The 27,352-nt window shown below is 44.1% G+C and overlaps 1 protein-coding gene across 1 annotated transcript in view; it reads left to right on the plus strand.

Annotated features, from left to right (window-relative positions):
• The window catches only part of LOC117394807 (KAT8 regulatory NSL complex subunit 1-like), an 83,185-nt gene that overhangs the window by 47,378 nt on the left and 8,455 nt on the right, over positions 1-27,352 (plus strand). The window contains exons 2-11 of the mRNA XM_033993401.3: positions 5,877-6,018; positions 6,335-6,487; positions 7,484-7,584; positions 9,211-9,388; positions 14,268-14,427; positions 14,820-15,086; positions 15,671-15,817; positions 17,839-17,990; positions 22,563-22,684; positions 26,960-27,038. Of these exons, the coding sequence (XP_033849292.3) occupies positions 5,877-6,018; positions 6,335-6,487; positions 7,484-7,584; positions 9,211-9,388; positions 14,268-14,427; positions 14,820-15,086; positions 15,671-15,817; positions 17,839-17,990; positions 22,563-22,684; positions 26,960-27,038 (1,501 nt within the window). The remainder of the gene's footprint in view (positions 1-5,876; positions 6,019-6,334; positions 6,488-7,483; positions 7,585-9,210; positions 9,389-14,267; positions 14,428-14,819; positions 15,087-15,670; positions 15,818-17,838; positions 17,991-22,562; positions 22,685-26,959; positions 27,039-27,352) is intronic.

Genomic DNA, 27,352 nt, shown 5'->3' on the forward strand with positions numbered 1-27,352 from the left:
CAGTCGGAGCACAGTGCAGTGTCTCCTACAGCACGACGGGGGGCATGTGTTGGCTGAAAAATAATACTGTACAGTACCGGTTAGAAATTGAAGTTACTGATGTAGTGCATAGACAGATGAAACACGTCGAATAGTATTTACCTCTGTAGCTTGCTGTATGTACTGTACTTATTTCCCTTACACAACTAAAATATACATAGACTCAAACAAAAGTTTTCTGCGATATTCTTAAATTAAATTAACCCTTTGCAGTCCATTTATTACGTGCGCGTCAGGTCCAATTTATTTTCACACGCGCAGTTAATTTTAGACGTGCTGTTTAAAAGTATTTTTTTCCACAGTCAAACAGGTTTAAAAGGCCCTGCATATCAACAAAGCACTCACTAGGCATCTCCAGCCCCGCCCCAACCTTTCGTTCGCTATCGCTTTCACATATGCTAAAAAATAAATAATAATAATAATAATAGTCGTACATACCAAGCAATCATCTCCTGATCACTCGTTTTATCACCAAACTCCTCAATAATGCGATCCAAGTCATTATTTTATTACTATAACATCTCAAAAAAGCTCTACAAATGTCCGTGATAGTCTCTGTGCGCTGATACAGTAACAGCCAGCTTGTTTCCTTATGACCGCCCATATGGTATGCCAGAGGCAAGTATGACTAATCATGAGATACGCCTTTTTTTATTTATTTATTTATTTATTTTTATATCGGCTTGTCTCGGCTCCTGTCGCTCCCACTCGGCCATTGAATGGTTTTCTCAGCTTTTTCCGGAGAAAAAACGACTAGAAACCTGTTTTTTGCGTTTTTTTGATGTCGGACAGGGTCCGACAATGGACCAGATAGGAATAATTGCAATGTCGGACCAGGTCCGACATAGGACCGCAAAGGGTTAAAGCATGTAGGGAAGCATGGTTAGGGTGCAGAATTACCGTGCATATGTACCATGTTAAACTTCTATATATAGAAATAAGCTTAGTTTTATTCATGCTTTCCATTTTTGGGGCCCTTTTCTTTTTTCACTGTGCCCAGGGTCTGTTTGCGCTCCACTATTACATTATAATGGGTCTAAATCTTGACATTGAGCTTTGCAAATCTATTTGTAATGAGATGCAAACTCCGATCTCTCCTGTATAATGAGCAGTAATTTATGCTGTTCGTAAACTTGCAGTGAAATTGCGATAGTTGTTAACGAAAAAGAGCTGCTTAGTACATCGCATGCAGAAATTCTACGAAGGACGGAGGCTACGAATTTGCAGTATTTACGAACACGTAAGTAATATTGGTACATAGAACCCCTGGTGTCTGCCTCGTGGGTTCGACTCCACAACATGTCCCATGGCAGTAACACTGCAATTTTTGCAGGACCTATTTGACGAGGTGAAATCCCCCTCTTCATTAAAGGTCTGTCTGGCAGCTATTTCAGCTTGCCATATTAAGATTGACTTGGTCTCCCCAGGAGCTCACTTCCTGTCAGGGACGTTTTTGAAAGGGGCTCGACAGCTTGGCTGCCTATGAAGGACTGTGGCAAAGTGATTATTATTATTATTATTATTATTATTATTATTTATCGCACCCTTATCCAGGGTGACTTACAATTGTTACAAGATTATCACATTTAACATACAATTACCCATTTATACAGTTGGGTTTTTACTGGAGTAATCTAGATAAAGTACCTTGCTCAAGGGTACAGCAGCAGTGTCTCCCACCTGGGATTGAACTCACGACCCTCCGGTTAGTGTGCAGGTGTAGAGCAGGTGCAGTAATCCAATGATACAGACAGACAACAAAGTATGGGTGAAATGTTCTCTTATTTATAATCCAATGGTCTGATGACCAATCAGTAAAAAAGAGGGCTTGTAATACACAGCAATGTGTATTGTTCAGTAATAATAAAGGGTTGCAGTCCCGCAAATAATAAACACAGTACTAAACACAATTAGACATACACACGGTCACCAGTCCAAAGTGAGTTTTGCAGTGCTTGTGGTGAAGTACAATTTATTACATGAAACAATGGTGCAGTGATGTCCGGGTTTTGTGCTATTCCTAAGCGACAGCTCCGGGTCGTGTTAGCCGTCTAGTCTAGTGAACAATGAACAAATAACAGAGTTTTAGACAGACAGACAAAACAAACAAAACGCTCACGGTTCTCTATAATAATACACAGGTCCTTCCGGTTTCAGCATAACCATAATAAGGAACAGATCACATCACTACATCCCCTTATATTCTGTCAACCATGACCCCTTGGTTAACGAGTGCAACCGCTCCTCTAATCCGCGGATGCCACATCGTTTCCCTTCCGGGTCAATGATTTTGTGTACCGTAGCTCCGCCCCCTTTCTAGATGGCCGACTTCCGCCAAACCCTGGTAATGAATTGTCGGGTCATCCAGGCCAGGGTACTCTGTTCCTTTTACACAACGCCGTCACAGGTCGGGAGGGAGATCTAACACCAAGAATCATTCTTTCTCTGTCACAAGGACATTGTTCCTCGCTGGAGGATAAAGGTGGTACTTAATGCACTCATGAAGCCTCCATTTGAGCCCCTGCATTCAGCTGAACTGAAATTTGTATATTTTAAAGCGGCTTTCTTGCTTGATATCACCTCCGCAGATGAGTGAGATGCAGGGGTGCACAACTTTATTTTTGTGAGGGCCAGATCACGAAAAAGACAACTGGCCAAGGGCCAAAATGCACGTTGTAAAATGCAATGCCTGTGTATATATTAGATATAATTATTTAACACCAGTTTTAAGCTATGGTAATTTTTCACAATGAACTTAAGTTTTTAGTACTTACATTCACTCTGGGGTGCAGTCCAATTAATCAGTGGGAGATGTTGCAGTTCTTCTCAGTTACCAGCTGAGGGATATTGGGCTCCAGTGAAGTGGTGGCTACTCTAAGCACTGCATGCAGCTTATCATCTGTCAGCCTTGTTCTGAAGTGTGACTTGTTTAGCTTCATAAGGGAAAACACCTGTTCACAGATATAAGTGCTTCCAAACAAAGACAGCAATTTCAAAGCTTCTCTGCTAAGATTAGGAAACTGATTGTGGTCCAGTGATGAGTAGAATTCTAGGAGAGGCAGGTCCCTGTGTTTGCTCTTCAGCGCAGTGGAACACTTCAGTTCAATAACTTCAAGCTGGAGATTGTCAGGTACACTTTCTGCATAAACAGAGAAGGGATCTGCAAAGAGTTTATAAGAGGCTTGCTCGCTCCTGAATTGCTCAAATCTGCTGGCAAACAACCCATGTAGTTCTTTCAGGACACTTGCATGGCGTTCCAGTTGTATGTCTCTTCACGTGGAAAGGCTTGTTGACATGTTTCAAAGCGTCGGCTGCCCTTTCTCGAGCTGGTTTGTGAACAGCTTTAATTTCATTTCAAACGCACACATTGCCTCAAACAAATCACAAATGAGATGCTGACTTCCTTGTAACTTTAGGTTTAAATCATTTAAATGTCCTGTGATATCGGTCAAAAAAGCCAGATCAGCAATCCAGTCGCTTTCTTCCATGACAGACGTGTGTCTTCCCTTCTCTTGCAGAAAATGTTTTATTTCTTTTCGCAGTGAAAAGAACCTCTTTAGGACGTTGCCCCAGCTAAGCCATCTCACTTCAGTGTGATAAATCAGGTCACCGTAAGTGGCGCTGATATTCTCCAAAAAAGACTGAAATTTACGGTGATTCAAAGATCGCGAACGAATAAAGTTAACTGTGGATACAACAAAGCCCATAATTTCTTTAAACTTCAGGTATTTTGCACACAAGGCCTCCTGGTGTATTATACAGTGAAACTGCTTCAGCAGCGCAGCTCGATCCCCAATGTGCTTTTTTAAACACTATAAAACTGTTAGTCTTGTCAACCATAGCCGGAGCACCATCGGTTGTCACCCCCACCAATTTTCCCCAACAATATATGCAAATTTAAATCTTCAGCAGCTTTCTTAAAAGCTTTAAAGATGTCAGATCCAGTGGTTCTGCCATGCAGAGAAACTAGAGATGCCAGCTCCTGGTGTACTTCAGATGTTTCTGTCACTCCACGAACGAAAATTAAAAGTTGGGCTGTATCGGTGGCATCATTGCTTTCGTCCAGAGCAGCAGAGAAATCACAATATTTTTGCATTTACTTTTTAGCTGATCATAGCTATTTCCAGACATGTCTGCTATGTGTCTCTGCATTGTCATTCTGGAAAGACAAACGTTTTTAAAGGAATCTTTATTTTCTTTGCAAACAGCATCACATATTTGCATCAGGCAGTCTTTTACAAATTCCCCATCGGTAAAGGGACGTGATGATTTTGCAATTCGCTGCGCAGAGTTGAAACTTCAGATTCCTTTTTTTTCCGTTCAAAAACACCTTGCTGCCCCACTAGTTGTATTTTGAGAGACTCCAATTTTTGTGTTCGTGCTTCTCCCAGCATTTCTTTGTATTTGGGATGTTTTGTCTCATAATGGCGCCATATATTGTATTCTTTGGCAACTGTGACGCATTCAAGGCAAATGAGGCACGTATGGACACCGGGTTAGGATTCAGCAAAAAAAAATTCTGTCCACTCTGGGTTAAATTGTGTTCAAGATCAATTTTTCTTTTTTTTACTTGTACATGGCATTGACAGAGACATGTTTTCAGACGCTATGGAGGCAGCCTACCGTAATTTTGTAAAAGTATAAAAATATTTTACCTCAAATAATCGCAGAGCAACAACCATAAACGTGAATCAATGCCTGTTTCCGAACCTTACCTCATCCTTTCCAAGGTCTACTGTACTGTACTGGGCCGTATTAAAGCAGTTAGCGGGCCGTATGTTGTGCACCCCTGCTCTATAGAGAAAGCCTGCTTAATTTTTTTTAGAGCGGCCAGGACAAAGGTCACGCTCCGTACCAATCCGGCTTTTTGCCAAAGACTATCTCGGCGTTCCATGTCAACCAGTCTGTGGAATTGGAGGCTTTCCATTTACCTCCTTTCCAGTTTGACAGAGACTGACAGCTCCATACCCTCTGCCCAGTTTGGGCCCTGGTGTACTATTTTGACAGGACGAAAAGTTGGAGGCAGTCTGAACAATTTTTTGTCTGCTATGGGGCAAAGTCCCATGGTCAAGCCCTGTCTAAGCAGCGGCTGTCCAAGTAGATAGCAGACAATGTCAAGACTGCCTATGAGCTGGCCAACTTGCCCCCTCCAGAAAAAGCTCACTGCCCATTCTACCAGGGGCAGTGCAACTTCGTGGGCTTTATTCCAGGGTGCATCTGTCAAAGACATATGCCATGCAGCAGTGTCTGCTACTCCCCATACCTTCACTATGTTCTACAGACTTCATGTTGTGGTCGCTGTATCCATGATTGCAGCAGCCTTGAAGGGAAAATGACGACAAGATCTGTGAGCACAGTCTTTTTGATACCTCGGAGGAGGTCATGACTGTGTCACAGGCTCAGTGAGCAGCTTTGGTGTACAATTTTCAGAATTCGTAGGAAGTAAATACCCATTTGGTAATGGTTGCATTTCTATTTCAGGGAGCCAGGGTTATGATAATGTTCTTTACCATAAGCTATTGAGTGTGTCTGATATGTGGGGGAACCTGCATATCCTGCACAGATGTATGCCAAACCATTTGATCATTTTATATATGGTGAGTGTTGTTCCTGGGGATTTAGCTCTTCATGACACTGGTCAGGTAACTCAGCTGTAGGGGGGGATGCTTAGTGTATTGTACCTGGTTAATAACCCAATGAAATGGTTTGATCATTATTATTTGAGTCTCCCTTCAAGTGAGTGTTTGAAGCATCTTGTAGGTACTGCATACACCAAATGCTCAGTGATGATGTCTAACCCCCTCCTTCTCTCTCTCTCTCTCTCTCTCTCTCGGCAGGAGGAGCCGGGTGGAGTGGCAGTGGGTGGAGCAGAGAGCCAAGGTGGGCAGTCGATGGGCATGGCTACAGGCACAGGTGTCTGACCTGGAGTACCGTATCCGGCAGCAAACTGAACTTTATCGGCACATCCGTACCAGCAAGGTACTGCACTGATGCACTGACTGACTGACACACTCAGTGTCTACTTGCTATTCTGTACTTGTGAGGTTTTTATTTATTTTTTAATGTTAAGATTGAAAAATAATACCCAGTTCACTGGAAATGGATTCATTTTGAACAACATTGCATTGTAATTGCATGTTGGGGAGGGAGCCACTGGCTGATTGCAACACTTAAAATTATTAGACATGGAATTCTGGTATACATTATTAGGCTTGTAGTGCAGCTAATTGTTTTCCTTCTCTACTCCTTCTCTCTCTCTCTCTCCCTCCCCCTCACCCTCTGTCTCTGTGTATAGGTGCCGGTGGTTCTGTGTGAAGCCCCTTCTCTGGAGTCCCTACTGAGAGAACCCTCTCACTTCAGGCCAGGGCAGACCCCTGTCTCCCCCTCCTCCTCCTCCGTTTCCTCCCTGCTCAGTCCTGCTCAGCTCTTGCACAACTTCTGCCACCAGGTTAGTGTGAAAATGTAATTCAAATCTGCTTACAGGGCTTTAATATGTGTTATCAACACAACTTACACACACACACAGGGCAGGCGTTAGCACCCAAGCAACCACACATACAGAAATAAAATCAAATATGAGTAAATGTACTATTTCTGTGCCAGCTATCCTACTCAAGCAGCCTTTAAGACTAGAAACATTTAGTTTTCACTAAGCTAAACTAAAATGTATGCAGGGCATGAAGATAAGGTGATGAAGGGCAAGGCAATGTTGCCTTCATTGGACGTGAAAATTCAGGGGCACCAAGGCAGTTCTAGGGGCCAAAAAGGCAAAACATAAATCCAACCCAAGGGCACCAAAGAGATGTTATCCTCATTTATAAAACAACAAAAATAAATACAGAGAACCTATTATGTTGATAAATTAATTCAAACAAACACAAATCAGTGTCAATTTAAAAATGATTATTTCTGTAAAGTGTGTGCTCTGTTTTCTGTTTATTGTGTACTAAGTAGGTTACAGTAAAAAAGAAAATGCGCTAAAATCAGTTAGTTTTAATTAAAAATATGTTACTATTTTCACACTTTAATGTGTAAATGCAGCAGCATGATTTATTTAGTGTTACGATAGGCTAAAGTAAAAAAAAAGTGTGCTACATTTGATTTTTGTATAGGCCTACTGTACAGATTTATTAATTTTTATTTTAATTGTTTTTTTAAATCTGACAACTCATGTCTATAGACATGTCTGGTTTAGCAAGGGACTACTGATTATGAAAACCTTTTTGATAGAAAAATATTTTTGATTTGGGGGGTGAAGGTGGGGGGGCCCATTGGAGGTCTGTTGCTTGGGGCCCACTAAAACCTGGCACCGGCCCTACACACACACACACACACACACACACACAAACAAACACACACACAAACAACATGTCAGACCACACACAGAGACAGTGTCTCCCTCTGCTGGTGGGAGTGTGTAGTAACATTGTTGTTTGTTCCTCAGAGCTCTCGTGTGGCCCAGTCTCTGGGCAGTGTGCTGTCCTCCTCCAACTCCTCAGGGTCCCCTTTCAGCTCCCCGGGAGTGCTCAATGGCTCCCTCCACAGGTCAGTATACTGCATATCCCACAGACACAGACAAGCTGCACAGGATCAATACTGCAGAAGTTTTGGCAAAGGCTGGGGTACTGTCTGCTATTTTTGTGTAGATGTGTCATTTTTATTCATCTTTACTTGGAGGCTTGAAATCTCATTAGAGATTTTAGCAAAACTGAGCATGATTCTGTTTTTCTAAAACACCCGATAGGTCATCTTTACCTTGGTGTTGGCACACAAGACAATGTTTGAGTTTAGAGCTGCAGTCCCAAGGCAGTCACAGTTAGCCTTTATGTAGTAGTATATGTATTTGAATTGTGTATTGCTGGATGGGTGTATAGCTAGGGATAGCTCATGCAGCTTTCCAAAATGACAAAAAGGTTTTAATAATGTTTTGGGCTAAATATTTATATATTCATAGTACTATTTGAAAATTAAAGGAATTGTATATAATTTACTAATTTTCAACAGTAAAAACTTTCCCTTGGTTTATATACTGTACTACATTAAAAGTATGTAAAACATCTCCATAAAACGATTTGGAGGACGACTGAGACAGAGCCCTCTTGTGGCATTAATGTGCTGTGCAGCTTCAATGAACTTCCTGAAATCCATTCTGCTAGAAACTGTTCCAGGTTGTGCTGTGCAGTACTGTTCATCTGCAGGAGGCATCAACCAGCAAGAACAGCTTATGACATGGGCATTAGTCTGTAATGTAACATTTAGGTTTCACATGCTATGTAACCAGAGAGTACCATTTTAGATCTGTATGTGATTTGGTCCTGCCAAGATCATGCATACAATATACCAGGGATGGGCAGCCCCATTTCCTGGTAGCCCATTAATTTCCTGGTTTAATTATTCTGCCCTGGAAGCCCATTCATTTCCTTGTTTTAATTATTCAAGAAAATCAAATTTTCAAATAAAAAAATGTTATTGGAATGAAGCCAGCACTAGAAGAGCCAGCTTTGCCAACACCTACAGGATGCAGTTTAGCAGTGTTAGTGACAGCTCAATACAGCGCCTAGTTGTCTTTTATAGAAAGCTGTGCGGTTTTTAGTACAGGGATTTAATAGAGATAAAAAGCAAATATTAAATAAGTGATTTCTATACAGTAAAACCTTGGTTATCTGCCTCTCTATAACCTGTGTTGTTGTGCACTGTGCTCTTCAGCCCGCTGTCCTAGAAGCTCTGTTCAGCCCTCAATTTCTGGTATTTACAGAGCAGTCTAGTACTATAGGTTCAGAGATGGAAATAAGACTCCTATTGCATAGCAGTATCACCCATTCCAGGTTTTACTACAAGCTTGATTAGCTCCAGTGTATATGTAACAAGCTCAGGTGTGTCTTATTAAAGTCATAGCAAAACTAGGATGGGATAAAAATCCTGTGCAAAGGGAGTCTTATTTATATCCCTTATGTTGTATATTTACAGGTAAAGGGGTTGAATTCTTTCTTTTATATTGAGAAAGTCTTACAAACAATTTCACAGCTGTAATTTGATTATCCGAACACCCCTGGTCCCAACCAGTTTTGATAATGGAGATTTTGCTGTATAAAGAGAAATTTATATTTCCAGCTCCCTGACAATGATCCAAAGGTGTGTGTGTTCTCCTCTGACTGTCTGTGTGCCCCTCAGCTCTGAGGTATGTGACAGCTCTCCAGAGGCTCTCTGGAAGAGGCAGCGGGTGGACTGTCTGAGCGCCCCGCCCTCCCCACTGGACAGCAGCTGTATGGCAGCCCGGGTTCGACCGCTGCAGCGCCACCAGAGACGCAGGCTGGTACGCATCGGCGGGGCACCCTACATGCGCGCCAAGGTACGCCTCACTGCACACTGTCCAACTGTCTTATCAAACAGTCTAATCATCATCTCAATGTGTAGAGTAAATGTATTAGAAACCTTCTGTTCTGGCAGCCACAGAGACTGAGCCCTATGTGCTAGACCAGGGGTCGGCAACCTTTTTATGCAAGAGAGCCAAACTGAATGGACATTTAGAGCAAGTGGTCTGCTAAGAGCCAATCATAAACACACAATATAAGCACTTTTAAAGTGCAAAAAAAAGGATTTAATGTACTGTGGACAGGCTGGCTGTAGTGGTGACGTCAGACCCGGAAGAACACACAGTACAGCGAGGTCATGTGGTTGGCGCTGGCTTGCACGTTTTATTGCAAAATAAACAGAGTGAAACAAAACACAAAAACACTTTGTAAAACAAAACGGCGCGATGGCCAAAACAGGCAACAAACAATAACAAGTATCGCGCTTAGCAATTGTTATTTCCTTTTTTTATTATTTTACCTCCTCTCCACACCCGTTCTTCACTCACAAACACACAACCCCGAGTGAGTGCTTCGTTCATCTATATATACAATTGTGCCGAGATACAATTACTAATTAATTATTCACTTGAATCCCAGCACGTGAACTAATCTGTGCACTCCCTGTGCTCACATATTAATACACATTTTACCTGAACGTGAAGTTGCCTAAATACAACTATATATTTTAAATCACTCATGCGCCACAGCCCCATTATATCCTGTGCACCAATATATACACACCAACAATAACACACCACATACAACATAAAACACAAAATACGCACAGAGCCGGGGCACCCCGCCACATGTACTTACAGCACACTTCTTTAATGTGACTTCTGCTGATGCATCATTTTGCTAATTTCATTGAAGTCTGGTTCATAGCTGGTCAAGTTTAGCTTCATGCAAGCATTCAGGCTTTCTTCTGTTAATCTTGAATCATAAATTGTTTTTGATGTGATTCAAGTGGGAGATGGCCTGTTCGCAAATATAGGTGGAGCCAAAAAGAGAGCAAAACTGACATTCTGCACCATGCCGTATAAGTGGAAGTTCATTCCAAGTTTCCAGAATGAGGTTATCTTCGCGCTCCTATTTCTTCAAATCAGCCCGTTTGTGCAGTTTTGATAGTTCTGCACGTTGCCGAGCAAGGCTTTCTAGATTTGAACTTTTCAACCCAAATGTCTGACTCCTTGAAGTTGGCAATTTCCAGCTCCAAATCTCAGTTTTGAGATGCCAGGAATCAAATCCAATGTTTCCACACAAGTTAAATGGGGACGAATCATAAACTTGAACAAAGTGCTGTGTCTGTAAAAGTCCACTAAACAAGACTTAAACGACATTTTCAAATCAGATGTAAACACCACAAGTTGCTGCAGATCTAGATTGTTGCTACCATGCATGAATCTCAAAACATTCTGCCAGTCTCTGTCTTTGATGAACTGATTCAATTTGGATTCAAATGCAAAAACTTCCTGCTGTAGAGACAGGACAGTATTTCTTTGCCCTTGAAGTTTAACATTAAGTTGAATCAAATGACCTGTAATGTCCTGTAACAGGGCGATGTCACTTACTTGGGGTCGTCACTGAATAATACTGAGGCAGACACAGAGCATTGGGTGTTGACATGCCGCACAGGCGCACAGATTTAATTACAACGCAGGTGCTGCCACCAGCAATGGTAGCCCTAGTGTCATATTTAATAAAGAAAACAAAAATAAAAATAAGTTTGCCGCACAAGTGGCAAGTGCTAGTCCCACTAAAAGGAACGTCCCACTCCAGGAACTTACTACACTACGCAAACCCTCTCTATATTGTTTAGGATCAACATCCCCTAAACTGACTTACTTCTTGGCTTCCGGAGTCCCAGCATCATCACAGCAATTTCAAACAGCCTTTTCAAATGGCCTCAGCTGGGAAACGCCTTCACAAGCACCGTCTTCATACGGAAGGGTTTTGTGTAGTCGTTCTTTCCATGGAGCGGGCGCTCTTCTCCTTGATGTCAACACAGCAAGCTTTTTCTCAACACTATGGCCATGCAGTAGCCTCAAGCTCTGGCGCAGACACTTTTTGAGCTGTGCACAGGCTCCCAGGACATGCCCGCCCCCGCCTCCAATATAGGACCTTTCGATCAACTCCTGATCCAGTTGAGCCTGTCTGCTCAATTAGTTGCTTAGCAACCTGTCTCCTGTTGCTCATCCCAGCTGCTTCCATAAAGGCACACATGCAACATCGAACCAGCGACAGGGTACTTCATGTCACATGTCCACAAGATAATAAAAGCTTCCTGGTGCGTAATACAGTGAAAGCTTAAAATGGTACATTTCTGTTGTTCTGACAAAAGAGCAACACATCCCTTGTGTTTCCCCATGCTGGGTGCACCGCAGTACACACTGAAACAAGCTTCCCTAACTATCTGTTTCTAGCCAACAAAATCCATCACAGTTTCAAGAATATCTTCGCCTCTTGTTTGATTTTGAATTGGCAGAATTCCAAGCATTTCTTCTCGTACTAAGTTGCCATATATATCGCCTGAGAATACGTAGTTGTGCAACATCACAGACATCCGTTGACTCCTCCAAAGCAAACGAAGCAGAACTTATATTGTAATCTTGTATTTGCTGCAAGATTTTGTCTTTGTTGGGGAATTCTTCAAATAGCTCTTTGGCTATATTAACCCTTTGCAGTCCATTTATTAAGTGCGTGTCAGGCGCGTCCAGTCCAATTTATTTTCACACGCGCAGTTAATTTTAGACGCGCTGTTTAAAAGTATTTTTTTCCACAGTCAAACGGGTTTAAAAGGCTCTGCATATCAACAAAGCACTCACTAGGCATTTCCAGCCCCGCCCCACCCCTTTGTTCGCTATAGCTTTCACATATGCTAAGAAATAAATAATAATAATAATAATAGTCATACATACCGATCAATCATCTCCTGATCACCAAACTCCTCAATAATGCGATCCAAGTCATTATTTTATTACTATAACATCTCAAAAAAGCTCTGCAAGTGTCTGTGATGTTCTCTGAGCGCTGATGCAGTAACAGCCAGCTTGTTTCCTTATGGCCGCTGTTATCTGATGCCAGGGGCAAGTATGACTATTAATGAGATACGCCCTTTTTTTTCGGTTTGTCTTGGCTCCTGTCGCTCCCATTCGGCCATTGAATGGTTTTCTCAGCTTTTTCCGGAGAAAAAAAGACTAGAAACCCGTTTTTTGCGTCTTTTTGATGATGTCGGACAGGGTCCGACCTTGGATAGGATAGGAATAATTGCAATGTCGGACCGACATAGCACCGCAAAGGGTTAAGCATACAGCTCTTCACATACTCGCCATCAGTGAAATGCTTACTTTTGCAAACAATCTCTAAAGAGCCTGAAAAACTTGCTGAATTTAAACTTCCACCTTTAATTGACCATGCCAGTAATTTACTTTGCCCACTTTCATTTTTCTTTGCAGGCCTTTTTCCGCGCCTCACCTTCTGGGTATTTCGCTGCAAATGCAGCATGTTTTGTCATTAGATTTTTTCACTGCATATGAGACAAAGTGGAAATCCTGAATTCTCCACAAAGGCGTACATATCGGTGCATTCCGGCTGAAAAGAACGGTATTTTTAATCCGACTTCTTTCTTTTTGCCATTTTTTAAATGAAACTAAAGAGATCTACACTACACTTCGAAACTGAAAAAATGCAGTAAAAGCGGGGTTACAGATTGACTTGTGTGGATATTGCTTGTTGACAGATCTCTCGACCAATAAAAACACAATGAAACAGACTCTTGGAATACAAGCACCAATAAGAGCAGCAGGCAGATGGATGTAAAAATAAGTATATAAATAAATAAAGCGAGATATCACCTCCCGAGATGGTCATTTGTAATAATAATTGTGTGTGTGTGTGTGTATTTGTGAATGACTTAGAGACTCGAGAGTCACATTTGGTTACTTGAAGAGCCAGGCATGGTCTGGTCCTAATAAAGAAACTGAAAGACATAAGGAGGCTGTGTGGTCCAGTGGATAAAGAAAAGGGTTTGTAACCAGGAGGTCCCTGGTTCAAATCCCACCTCAGCCACTGACTCATTGTGTGACCCTGAGCAAGTCACTTAACCTCCTTGTGCTCCGTCTTTCTGGTGAGACGTAGTTGTAAGTGACTCTGCAGCTGATGCATAGTTCACACACCCTAGTCTCTGTAAGTCGCCTTGGATAAAGGCATCTGCTAAATAAACAAATAATAATAATAATAATAATAGTGCTGTTCTGCTCTTTATATACCAATTTAAATAACTGAAATGTATCTGTCTAGGAAGTTTACTGTACAATTATTAGCACCTGATAATATAATTGAATAGATTAAGATGTGAAGGTGCATGGGATTTGAAAGTCTTGTTTCATGTGTATGGCAAGCAAATTATTGGACCAAACCAGTTCCTCATTTTTCCAGTGTCAGCTCTGTTCACCTTCCTATATACATAAATAGGGTGGCAATTGTATTCCTACATGCTCTTGATTCAGCGGAAACTGTTGAATTTGTATTTGTCCTTGGGATTCAAATTAATTGACAGATTTAAAACATTAATAGTATCATAATGACATGAAGGTAGGTGCACTTATAAGGGAGGTAAACCTAGAAGGACGTTTTGGCTCATGCCTGCATCATTTCATTTATTTATTTATTTATACTTTAACAGGAGGTTAACCCATTGAGACCGAAGCCTCTTTTACAAGGGTTTCCTGGTATAGTTGCTCTTGTTTTATATGCATTAATAGAAAAGATAAGCAGCGTATTAAGGAGCCCCAGCTCTGGTTCAGACTTTAGAAGCTGCATGTTTGACTGGGTGTACTGGGAATCTAACCCGTTTCCTCCCCTCTCTCTCCCAAGCCTCTGGTGCTCCGCTGTAGCTGTGAGCTGCCCTCCTCCTGTATCCTGTGTGGTGGTCGCCGCCTCTCCACTCAGACCCCCGATCACAGCGGCTGCACTGTGGAGGAGCGTGGGGCTGCACTGGAGCCCTCCTTCCACCCCATCCTCTCCTTCTCACACGGTAGGTCTTCCAAGGGTCACAGACCAATACTTTGGAGAGAAGATGGCTATTGCAGGAAGCATTTCAATCTCTGTATTATGTAGCATCTAAATTTTTTTTTATTTTTCTGCTCTTCTGCATTACTGAAAATACTTTATGGGAGTTGAGTAGTTGAAAAAATTTGCAAAACGACATGATCTAGCAAGTGTTAAAATAAACTTTTCGTAATATGCAGACCCTATGGTTACGAGGTGGTGTAGCTGACTAATATACTAGCCTTTCACCCACAGAGGCCTGTCCGTCTTTGGTCACAAGTAAAATGTTGTGGTATAGACCTTTTTAACAGTAAAACTGCATGCAGCAACACTACCACCCTATTTCAATATTGAGTGTGTTGGTGCTGCTCTCCTCAGATCTTCCTCTTCACCTGCTTGTAGAAGGCAAGCTGCAGGATGCAGGTCAGTTTCTGAGCCCTCATTGGCTGAAGGGGGGCAGGGCCACCCCGGGACCACACAGGCACATGCAGTGGGAGTCGGGCCCCACACTGCACAGGACAAAGGAGGAGACACAGGGGCCTCACAGGGTCAAAGCTCTGCGGCTCTCCCAGATCAAGAGGAAACGCACAGACCCCTCCAAGAATGCCTGCCACAAGCTGGCCTCTTCACTGCTCTCTTCTGCCAGTGAGTACCCCCGACCTGGCCTGTACTACTTCAGTGTGGGGTTAGAACAGTCACAGACGCTGTTACATTAGGCAACTGGTCTGTGCACTACAGTATAGAGGATAGACGATAATGACATCTTCAGTTAATAATTATCATCTAACTCCTTTTCAACCTAGTTAGTTGCACCTTTTTTTTACTCCACAATGAAGGATGGACTGAAATAGTGGATTTTTTTTCTTTTTTCTGCTTCCCACTTTAATTACTCTCCCCGCCCAACGCCCACCTCGGTACTTCTTTCTGGACATGAAGTGAGAGGGACATCTTGGTAGCAGTGACATTGCTCCATATAGCTTTAGATGACTGTCAGAAAGACTATTATCGACAGTAATGCCTTTATTAAAAAACAGTCGTTCCAACTCAACTACAGTATGCCTAGAAGACTGTAGACAGATGCAAGATTATTCATCATATATGCACTTTAAATAATGTTAATAAGACCCCTTAACAAACAAACAGAAGACTATTAAGAGAGTTGTTGTTTCACCCTGCCATGCTCAGCTCAGCTCATCTTCTAACTTACTCTGTCTCCACCTCTATTTCAGAATATGGACACAGTAAAAGCAGTTCCGAGCGGTTACTCAAGCACCGCTTAGAGAGCTGGCAGACTGCTCCTAACTTCCAGACTATTCCCACTTTGGAAAAGAGCCGATCCCAAATCAGGAAACCTCATTCCACCCTCCACCCTCCCGGTGAGTACCAGCTACAAAATTAGCATGATTGGTACATTGACTTTATATACAGTATATGTATTTATAATATATTTGCAAATATTTGTTGCCATACTGTCACAGTCAAACAACAAGTAAATAAATACATGAATAAAAAGAACCACTTTATGTTGCTGCACCCAGCTTATGTTAGTGTAGTATAGCTCATCAGCAATGGACATTGTTGCCAGACTGAATTCCCAGTGGTATGGCGGTTGACTGGAGGACTGTGTGTAGAGAAAAAAAAAAATCCCTGGATGGAGACAGACTGAAGAGTTCATCACCACGGAAAGAGGAGGCAGAGAAGAAGGAGGAAAGAGTGGTGAGGTTGCTGACAGTAGCCAAAAGCAGGGCTTTGGCAAACCAGCAAAAAAAAACCCAGGCAGAAGAGGAGCGAAAGCTTACCACTGATGGAGTCGTGTTGACCAAGAAACAGAACTCTCTAATGATTTCGGCGTGGAAAGACGTCAAGGGACCTGAACAACGGAGCCCAGTGGTCACCAGGCAGCATAAGTATACGAAAGCCTTATTTTAGAATAAGATAGTAGCTTTGCACGCAAGGTAACTCTTTAAGGGATATGTGTTATCAGTGTTAAGGCTTTTGTAAATAAACTTTTCTTGTTTTTTTTTTACATTATGCATGTTGTGGCTGTAACCAATTCCAGCATCAATCCCAACCAAGATTTAACACCATCATAGAGACTGAAAGGCTTTGTGACACATACTATACGATTATCAGTATCCCGATTAGATGGCGCCGACTATATTAGAAATATGTATCACATAAGTGAACCTCAGTCACACTATTACTTTATGAAAGAGTCTTTTGCCATTTTGTTTATTGTGCAGAAACTACAATAGCCTGGATAAATGTGTCATTTTAACTACTGTTTGACATCCTGTGCTTTATAGCTCAGTGGGGCAAAGTTAAGCCTTCACAACCTATCATTCTGGAATATTACACTTTTAAATCTCATTTTATGAAATACCAACATTGCAAAACCTTATACTTTTGTTAAATTTAGCAGGGAATTGTGCAGCATGTGATTGGAACGGGGAAGTGAAAGTAGTTTTTGTATTTATTTAACTTAAATACGTAATGTACTTTAGCTTATATATTAATTTATATGATTTGATTAACCTACCAAATTTGACCTGTTGTAAGATCGAAAAAAAATAATCTAGCAAAACGCCTGATTTTTGTCTCCAGTTTATTATTAGAAGGGCCTTGGAATTAAGATTCAGAACAAAGCTGAGAGGAGCTGCTGTATTTTTTAAATGAGAAACACTTTGTATTATAGAAATACATGAACATCTTTAGAAGTGTATATGTCTATATACTTTGTATTTTAGGAACAAATTTGCAGCACTCTAAGGCCACCAAAAATGTCTGTTTGAGAACCACTGCTCTAATATGTTTAACTGATTGATTGTTTGTTTTAACCCTTTGAATTTTTACTCTGATTAATGCAATTCTGTAACTTTAACTGCATAGCAGAATCACTTCTTTACTGATCTAGCTATTCTGTTTTCTATAAACTGCTTTACTTTACCAGAGTTGTTCTGTATTGTTAATGTTACGTCTTCGTCATATATTTGAACGTTTGACGTATAGGGGTTGGATTTCCCTTGTAATTATAGGTCAGCAGTGTAGAATAGTGGTTAGGGCTCTGGACTCTTGACTGGAGGGTCGTGGGTTCAATCCCAGTTGGGGGACACTGCTGCTGTACCCTTGAGCAAGGTACTTTACCTAGATTGCTCCGGTGAAAACTCAACTGTATAAATAGGTAATTGTATGTAAAAATAATGTGTGCAAAATAATGTAATTGTATGTAAAAATAATGTGATATCTTGTAACACTTGATAAGGGCGTCTGCTAAGAAAATAATAATAATAATAGTAATTTGAGACTCTTTTGGTCAAATGTAAGGAATGATCACAATGCTGCTTAAGACAGATATGTCTCGATGATGGTGCTGTAACTGTGTTTTCTCCATGGGCAGGCTGTGCGAGTCGAGGCGAGAGGCTGCAGAGGGGCGCAGGCAGCCCCAGTCTCTACATTCCCAAAACCAGTCCCGAGGCCCAGTCCCAGACCACAGCAATCCCAGCTAGTGACCCCACACTGACTGGCTCCCTCACCAACACCAGCCCACAGGTGAGAGACCAAAGATAAACACTGAGTCAAGAGTTTTTGTGTAATGGTAAAAGAGTGCACTTCTGTGATATTCTTGCAGGTAAATGTAAAGTCACCATGGATTCCGTTTGTGAAGTTTCTCTGCATTTAGAAATACTGAAAGAAACTTTTTCATTGTCTTGAAGACTTCTAGTTAGTCATTTTAAATGTAATAAGTTTCTGTATTTTATTAGTATTTCAAAATGTACCACTATTGATTGTTTAGTAGTTACAGATATTTCACTAATGAGTCATGGGGAATTGTGGCGGAGTGTCCCGCCCCTATTTATTATTATTTGTATTATTGTTTGCGGCTACTGATTATTTAACTAGCTGACAGTCACGCATCCTTACCAAACGCGTGCAGACTGTGTATAAGAACCTGCAACTGTCCGTGCTGCAGGGTGGTGTGTACAGAGAGGAGGTACAGGGAGATAGAGAGGAGACAGACTTTAAAATAGCAATTGCTAAAACGTGCTGGATTAGCCAGCATGACACTTACTTGTTTGTCTGTCTGGTTTGTTTGGCCCTCGTGCCCTTTGGTTTCTGTTTTGTTGTTTTGTTTAAATCTTTTGTTTTTGTTTATTAATAAAATCAACTCAACACCGTTGCGTTCAGTTTCACCGGCCCATCCATTGTTGTGGTTCTGTTACTTCCTGGTCCGTGACATCACCACACCACACCTCACCACTGCAACGCCTCCAGGAGCCGCACCAGGAACAGCAAAGGGAGTTTTTTTTTTTGTGTTTTGTTTTTTTCAAAAAGTGTTTTTTTGTGAAGGGGAAAAAAAATAAATATGATGGAAGGAAGACCGAGAGGTGAAGGACAGGGAGGAGGAGTGTCTCCTAATGGCCTGAAACCCAGGGAGATATAGCCAGCCATCGGAGTTGTGCCCCCTCTGCGACCAGAAGCATCGATTTGCCAACTGTCCCTTCCGAGAGGAGGAACTAGCGCTCAGAGGGGGGGAGCGCGAGCATCCAGCGCCCAGAAGGGGGAGCGTGAGCATCCAGCACCCAGAGGGGGGGGAGCGCGTGCATCCAGCGCCCAGAGGGGGGGGGAGCGCGTGCATCCAGTGCCCAGAGGGGGGGAGCGCGTGCATCCAGCGCCCAGAGGGGGGCAGCCCGTGCACCCAGCGCCCAGAGGGGGGCATCCCGTGCACCCAGCGCCCAGAAGGGGAGAGCCCGTGCGTCTAGCGCCCAGAAGGGGGGAGCGCGTGCATCCAGCGCCCAGAGGGGGGAGCGCGTGCATCCAGCGCCCAGAGGGGGGGGAGCACGTGCATCCAGCGCCCAGAGGGGGGGGAGCGCGTGCATCCAGCGCCCAGAGGGGGGGAGCGCGTGCATCCAGCGCCCAGAGGGGGGCAGCCCGTGCATCCAGCGCCCAGAGGGGGGCAGCCCGTGCACCCAGCGCCCAGAGGGGGGCAGCCCGTGCACCCAGCGCCCAGAGGGGGGGGGAGCGCGTGCATCCAGCGCCCAGAGGGGGGGGGAGCGCGTGCATCCAGCGCCCAGAGGGGGGGAGCGCGTGCATCCAGCGCCCAGAGGGGGGCAGCCCCTGCCCCCAGCGCCCAGAGGGGGGCAGCCCGTGCACCCAGCGCCCAGAAGGGGGCAGCCCGTGCACCCAGCGCCCAGAAGGGGGCAGCCCGTGCACCCAGCGCCCAGAAGGGGGGAGCCCATAGGTCCAGAACCTAGGCCTCCAGGAGCAGAGCAGCGGGAGCCGCCTCTGCCTCCGCCACCTCCACTGCTTCCACCACCAGGAGCAGAGCAGCGGGAGCTGTCTCTTCCTCCGCCACCTCCACCACCAGGAGCAGAGCAGCGGGAGCTGCCTCTGTCTCCGCCACCTCCACCGCTTCCACCACCAGGAGCAGAGCAGCGAGATCTGCCTCTGCCACCTCCACCACCAGGAGCAGAGCTGCGGGAGCTGCCTCTGCCTCCGCCACCTCCACCGCTTCCACCACCAGGAGCAGAGCAGTGGGAGCTGCCTCTCCCTCCACCACCACTAGGGGCAGAGCAGCAGGAGCTGCCTCTGCCTCCGCCACCTCCACCAGCAGAGGGTGAATGCCTGCTGGTTCCTCCTCAACCGCCGTGGGAGGACTGCTTGCCCCTCCCACCTCCACCAGCAGAGGGTGAATACCTGCTGGTTCCACATCCACGATCATGGGAAGGACTGCTCCTGCCCTGCCTCGTCCGGGGCTGCCTGTTGCTCCGCATCGCCTGGAGAGCCACCAGTTACAGGGTACGAGGGAGAAGTGGAGCTCCCGCTGCCGCCTCCATGGCCAGGGGCTCCCCTCCCGAGTTCGCCTCCCGAGGGTCTGCAGCTGCTGCCGTCGCCTCCCGAGGGTCCTGTTTTGCCTGGGGTCGCTACCAGTCCTGCCATGCGGCAGGAAATACTGTGGCTGGAGCCCCATGAAGGGGAGCTGCCGGCCACGGAAAAGGGGGGGGAGGTCAGGAGACTAGCTCCCCCAGCCGCACTTTCGCGGCAGGAAATACTGTGGCTGGAGCCCCATGAAAGGCAGCTGCCGGCCATGAAGAAGGGGGGGCAGGTTTGGAGACCACCCCCAAAATTTTTTTGGCCAGAGGAGCCGGCCTGTGCGTGGTCCACTGGGACGCTACAGTTGTTGGGGTGGGAGGAGGACATCCCGCCGTGGCCGCCCCCGGAGACACCTTGCTTCCCCTGTTCCTGGGCCGGGACTACTAGCCGGGACTTTAGGGAATAAGGAGGGGAGGTGGCCAAAAAAGGCCATGTGTGCTGCGCACAAGGGGGGCATGTGTGGCAGAGGGTCCCGCCCCTATTTTTATTATTATTTGTATTATTGTATTATCGGATAACCGCGCCACGTATTTCTTATTATTTATAATTTAATACCCGTGAGGATGCGTGACTGATCAGCTACTGATTATTTAACTAGCTGATAGTCACGCATCCTTATCAAACGTGTGCAGACTGTGGCCGAGGGGGAATAAGATAATTAACAGCTAGTTAACCCCTCGGCCAGAGTATAAGAACCTGCAGCTGTCCGTGCTGCAGGGTGGTGTGTACAGAGAGGAGGTACGGGGAGATAGAGAGGAGACAGACTTTAAAATAGCAATTGCTAAAACGTGCTGGATTAGCCAGCACGACACTTACTTGTTTGTTTGTCTGGTTTGTTTGGCCCTCGTGCCCTTTGGTTTCTGTTTTGTTGTTTTGTTTAAATCTTTTGTTTTGTTTATTAATAAAATCAACTCAACGCCGTTGCGTTCAGTTTCACCGGCCCATCCATTGTTGTGGTTCTGTTACTTCCTGGCCCGTGACGTCACCACACCTCACCACTGCAAGCCATCCTGCCACAGGAATGTATGTGTAAAATCCCAATAATTAGCTAGTGCTTTCTGGAATCTGTAGTCTATGAGCAGTTTTTAAAGAGCAAGCCACTGACACCTTCACCCCAAAAGGCAGTGTGCAAAAGTAGCATTCCCATTAACTTTATTTAACAAATGGTAAAGGGGAAGCTTGTATCCTTTAGCTTAACCTGCATACTGTTTGTAAACCAGGTGGACTGTCTGTCTTTTATGATTTAAAAAAAAAAGGAAATTAAATAAATGGAATGTGGGTTTTCACTAGTGGTGCAATCAGCAACCTAATTTCTTATTTGATTATCGTATAGGCATTTATCAGCTATAATCGATGCATTGATGTTTTAACTTTGAAAATAAAGAACAAACATTAGTTTGTTTGTTTTTTTTAACAGAAGATCCAATAACTAAAAACACTGTTGTGCATAATAGTTACACAAAAAGGCACATTTTGCATTCAAATTAGAACACTTCAGATTATAAAAAATAAATACAAAGGACTTCAGTTTTTAACAACTGAAATGAATATGCGTGCGTCCACATCAGAAGTCCTTTTAACATTGTAATAATAATAAAAAATGCCATATTTTAATGGAATTAGACTATGGTTGTTCATTACTGTTAACATTTTATGTCCAAAGCAAAGCTAAACATTTTAATTAATCTCACAAATCCTGACTAATTTAACTACCGTACTAAATTCAGCTTCTTTTTATATAATATTGTCTTTACATTAACCCTAACGCTAGCATTAAAAGACCTGCATTCTCACACACTCAAGATTTTAATGCAAACCGGCAACAGGAGACTTCAAACTGGGTTCTAATATGATACATCAATTCACCAATATGTAATCGAAACTTGGGAATTGTAAGGACAGATGACCAATAATCGTTGCATTGACTAATTGTTGCACCACTAGCTTTCAAAACATTCAAATTACTTTAGATTGGAAAATCACTGGCCTTATAAAGAAGCCATCCAATCATGCCAATCACCATGTATCTGTGTATAAGACTGTAAACACTAAGGTGAAAACGTATGTTTGGCCTGAATGTTTTTGTCAATGGTTAAATGTTTAGGCAAAAATAAACTCTAAACCCTAAAAACCCATTATCTGTCTACACCGCTGATAGAAGTGTGTGTGTGCGGAGTTCCTGCGTTGGGGTTAGTGTGAGTGCCTGTACCTTTGCATGCTGCTCTTCATCTAGTTTCATCTTTCCTCCAGCAACCAAGCCGGCGGCGGAGAGGGGAGAGCTCGTTCGACATCAATAACATCGTCATCCCCATGTCCATGGCACTAGGAGCCAGAGTGGAGAAGCTGCAGTACAAGGAGATCCTCACACCCAGGTCAGAGTCGCCTGAAGGATAGCACAACCAGGAGATAAGAGGCCACTTACCGTATGCTCTGTTGAAATCCAATCTTGTAGTCTGTGTACAGTACACACTCTTGTTAAACTGTAGACGTGCGTGTTGTGTCTGAGATTACAGGTTGTGTGATGTGAACTGCAAGCTACTACTGTTTTTCATTTAAATAGCTAGTAACTGTTTAAAGATTGAACTCCCAAAAGTAAAGAACATCTACTTTTACTGCGTCCTGGGAAATTCTGCAATGGAATACAAAATAGAATGCAGAACTCAAAATACATTTAGTAAAGCAGTTCCCTATCAACTACGAAATGTAACCATTACCTCATGAGTAATTATCCTTTAATATCGTATAACCTGAATAGATATTCCAAAGCAGCACGTAGTGCTTGTGACGTAGTCGTGCCCGCCCCCAAGGGCATAAACCACTGACATAAATATCGCCATCATTTTTCCTTTCACTGCCTGAGAGAGAGGTCTATGAACAGGTAAGTGACACAAAGGTGTTATCCGGGTTCTCCTCAGGAATTCTGTACAGCCGGACTGCAGAACATTATAACCGGGAGCACTTTTAACGGAAAAATAAACTTGTCTTACCTTAAATATATAATACGACAAAGAATTTGAATAATGTGTTGTCTTTCGTTGACTATCTGGTTGCACTTTTTTTATGTTCTACATTTTCTTTTTCATTACTGTTTTTTATTATAGTAAATTACCGTGCTTATTTAGGCACTCTACGATTTGACTGGGGAAAGATAACGTAGGTTTATTGGAGTTCACAAAAACATAAAAGTGCAGAGAATAGCTGCTTGTCTGAAGCTTTTTTCAGCTCAACAAAAAGCTCACAGTAGTGACGTTACACCACCTTCTTCTGCACATGTATTCTTCTGGACATGCGTTCTCTCCAATCCTGGTTCAACAGAAGGATTTTTTTAGCCCGCATTGAATCCAGGCCGACTGTTAACAGTGTCTTGGCACTGTCTGCAGATGCTATCCTGGTGGACACAGCCTGGTTCAGGGGAGACCCTTGCTTGTCTGGAAGGACAACACTACTGTGGTAGCTTACATAAACCACCATGCCAGCCTCAGGTCCCCCATACCCCACAGGGGAGCCCGCAGGCTGTTGATTTGGGCGCACTATCATCTCCTCTCACTGCGAGCAGTACATCTGCCCAGGGTGACAAATTGAGCAGCGGACCTCCTTTCAAGGGGAGTCCCCAGTGTCTCAGAATGGAGGCTTCACCCAGAGGTGGTGAGCTTCATCTGGCAACGTATCAGGGGAGCACAGGTGGATCTTTTTGCCTCCCAAGAATCAATCCATTGTCCCCTCTGGTTCTCCATAACAGGAACCGGGGACCCGCTGACAATAGATGCCTTGGCATACCAGTGGCCAAGGCAGCTTCTATATGCTTTTCCGCCACTCGCCATGCTCCCGCTGTGCCTGGAAAAGTTCAGGCAGGTCCTGGCCAGGGTGCTATTATTAGTAGCCCCTTTTTGGCCCAGGAGACACTGGTTTTCAACCCTGATACAGCTGAAAGGCCAGCCGTGGAAACTGCCGAAACGCTGCAACCTGCTCAGTGAGGCGAGGGGACATTGTGGCATGCCGGCCCATCGAGCCTGCAGCTCTGGGTCTGGCCCTTGAACGGCACCATTTGAGCCATCTGGGGCTTTCTAATAGGGTCATTGGCACTTTGCAGAATGCCAGAGCGGAGTCCACGTTTTCCCAGTATGGGTACAAATGGGGCATGTTTCAAACATGGTGCCTGCCTAAGGGTTTTGATCCCACAACCTGTCCCATGACGGTTATACTGCAATTTTTACAGGACCTATTTGATGAGAGGAAATCCTCCTCTACTTTGAAGGTCTTTTTGGCAGCCATTTCAGCTTGCCATATTAAATTTGATTGTCTCCCCAGGAGCGCATTTCCTGACAGGGCAATTTTTGAAGGAAGCTAGGCGGCTTTGGCCACCTATGAAGGACATTGTCCCTCGCTGGAGGCTTAATGTGGTGCTTGAAGCACTTATGAAGCCTCCCTTTGAGTCCCTTGCATTCAGCAGAGCTCAAAAATGATTTCCATTACACAAGAGTAGATGTTAAAACTTCATGCTGATTTGAACTCAACTCTCGCCAAGATAAGCACCAACTAAGACGTAGCTTTACAGTAAACTAATGTGATCCATAGGTGTCTCCATCCATTTGCGCCTCCTTCCATATGATGATGTACATATCCTTCTGTCAGGTGTTGATGGCTGAAGTGTAATGCTGGCTCCAGGGATCAGCTTATTTTGCCTCCCTAGCGCATCAGCACACACAACGGCTGCGATGCTGGCTCCGGGGATCAACCACAGAGCGGTCTCCCCAGCGCATCAGCATGACAACCGTCTGGATTGAGCTAAGTAGGGTACATCTCTGGGGTCTTCAAGTGGGCACCTTCCATCCTCTGTGTTTCGTCGACTAGCCCACGACACCTCAAGAGGGCTCGACAGTGATTCTGGCGTCCCAGAATCACCCCCCTCCGCCCCCCGCTCAACTCAGCCCAGCTTACTTACCTGTACATCAGCGTTTCTTTCTTTCTATTGTGCTTGAGATCCCCAGCCAGAATCTTTCCATCTCAACCACAGCCAGTTGCTGCTCCTCTCTGCTGGTTCAGACAAGTTCTTCACTGTGCGACGCAACTCTTGGCCACTGAATCCGACGTCTTTGAGAAACCAGGTTGTAGAGTGTGCCACAAATCCTCGACAACCCACCTCCACTGGGTAAACCCAGACTCTCCATCCTCGCTGTTCCGCTTCAGTGGCTAGTTGAGCATACCGCAGTTTCTTCCTATCATATGCCTCATCTACAGCATCCTCCCATGGCACTGTTAATTCTACCAGGTGAACAAGGCGTGCTGATCTAGACCACAAGACAATATCTGGTCGAAGGTTAGTGGTGGCAATCTCAGGTGGAAAAATAAGCCATTGACCAACATCTGCCAGCATTTTCCAGTCTCTAGCAGCTTCCAGTTGCCCTGGGCGAGGATTGGTTTTAACACCTTTTCTTGGTGGTTTCTCTCCTGGGCGGAGGAATGTTGTTTTTTTGTGTGTAATGTTTTGATGGAACAGGTGACAACTTATTGATCATGTTACGCTTATATTTATCTATGAAAGCCGCTTTCTTGCTTGCAATTACATCCGCTAAGCGGCTGGGTGAGATTTTCGATTGCAAAAGCATGCTTAATGTTTGCTGAGGCCAGATCGAAAGTTACGCTTCTCACTAATCCAGCTTTTTGTGCCGAAAACCATCTCTGCATTCCACATCAACCAGACGGTGGAACTTGAGGCGCTTCATCCGCCTCCTTTCCAGTGATCGAGAGCGGCAGCTCCATATGCTTTGCCCGGTGCAGGCACTAGCGTATTATGTGGACAGAACTCAGAGTTGGAGGCAGTCTGAGCAGTTTTTTGTCTGTTATGGGGCTAAGTCCCATGGAAAAGCTTTGTCTAAACAGAGGCTATCAAGATGGATTACAGACACAGTTAAGACTGCATATGAGTGAGCCAACTTGCCCCCTCCAGAGAAGCTCACTGCCCATTCTACCAGGGGCATGGCAACTTCGTGGGCTTTGTTCCAGGGCACATCTGTCAGGGACATTTGTGATGCAGCAGTGTGGGCTATGCCTCATACTCTTATGCATTTCTATCGGCTGAATGTCGTGGACCCATAAAGTCCTGGTTTTGGAACAAGAGTGTTAAGGGCGGCCTTGAGCTCAACCCATAAAACATAAACTTAGAGGTGAGTTTTCCCTCAGTTTATTAGTCCTATATGTTGTGCTGTGGTTCCTCATGGTAATGTGCAAGGTGGCCTTAGCCAAGTCTTGTAGCATTCCAGTTGGTCTGCCTTTTGACGGCTTTGGGATTTCTACCCATGAGGTAATGGTTACATTTCGTACTTGATAGGGAAGGTTATCATCATTACCCTGGTTCCATTTCTATTTCCGGGAACCAGGGTTATGATAATAACTTAACGTTTTCTAGTATATAATTAAATAGATAAAAACTAAGTGGTAGTCAAGCACTGACTAGTTGTAGTAAATTCCTGACAGTAGTTCTGGATTATATTTACTACTATTACTTACCTGTCTGAACTGATGAGAGATGCATGTAGAAACTCACAGTGTAAATCTTTCAGGCAAATAAGGATCTGCCTTTTCTTAGAGAGAAACTCCCTGTGAATCTGTGTGTATTCCCTCACTGACTGTACAATCCCCTCTTGCAGCTGGCGTCACCTAGACCCGGAGGTGTTCCAGCCTGTCGACTTTACGAGCTCCGAGCAAGAGGAAGAAGAGGCAGAGGAGGTCAGAATGCTCTCCTGCACTCACACTGCCTCCTAATTAGATAGTGCTAATTACACATCAGTGATCAGAAACTTTGCATGATTAAACTGTCTAAAATAACGGTGCATGATCCCCTAATTAACCTCCGAGACATGCTCACCAGAAGATGGAAGCAATATCCTACAAACCACAATTAACACAACTTATTTTTAAGGAAATAGTAGAAGAATACTAAACCTAAATTGTATGAAAAATGAAAACAAATCAGAAACAAACATGCACATTTACATAAGATATATAATCGCAATAATACCCAACACAATGGGAATTGGCTA

This window comes from Acipenser ruthenus, chromosome 3 (genome assembly GCF_902713425.1).
Source record: "Acipenser ruthenus chromosome 3, fAciRut3.2 maternal haplotype, whole genome shotgun sequence".
Taxonomy (NCBI): Eukaryota; Metazoa; Chordata; class Actinopteri; order Acipenseriformes; family Acipenseridae; genus Acipenser; species Acipenser ruthenus.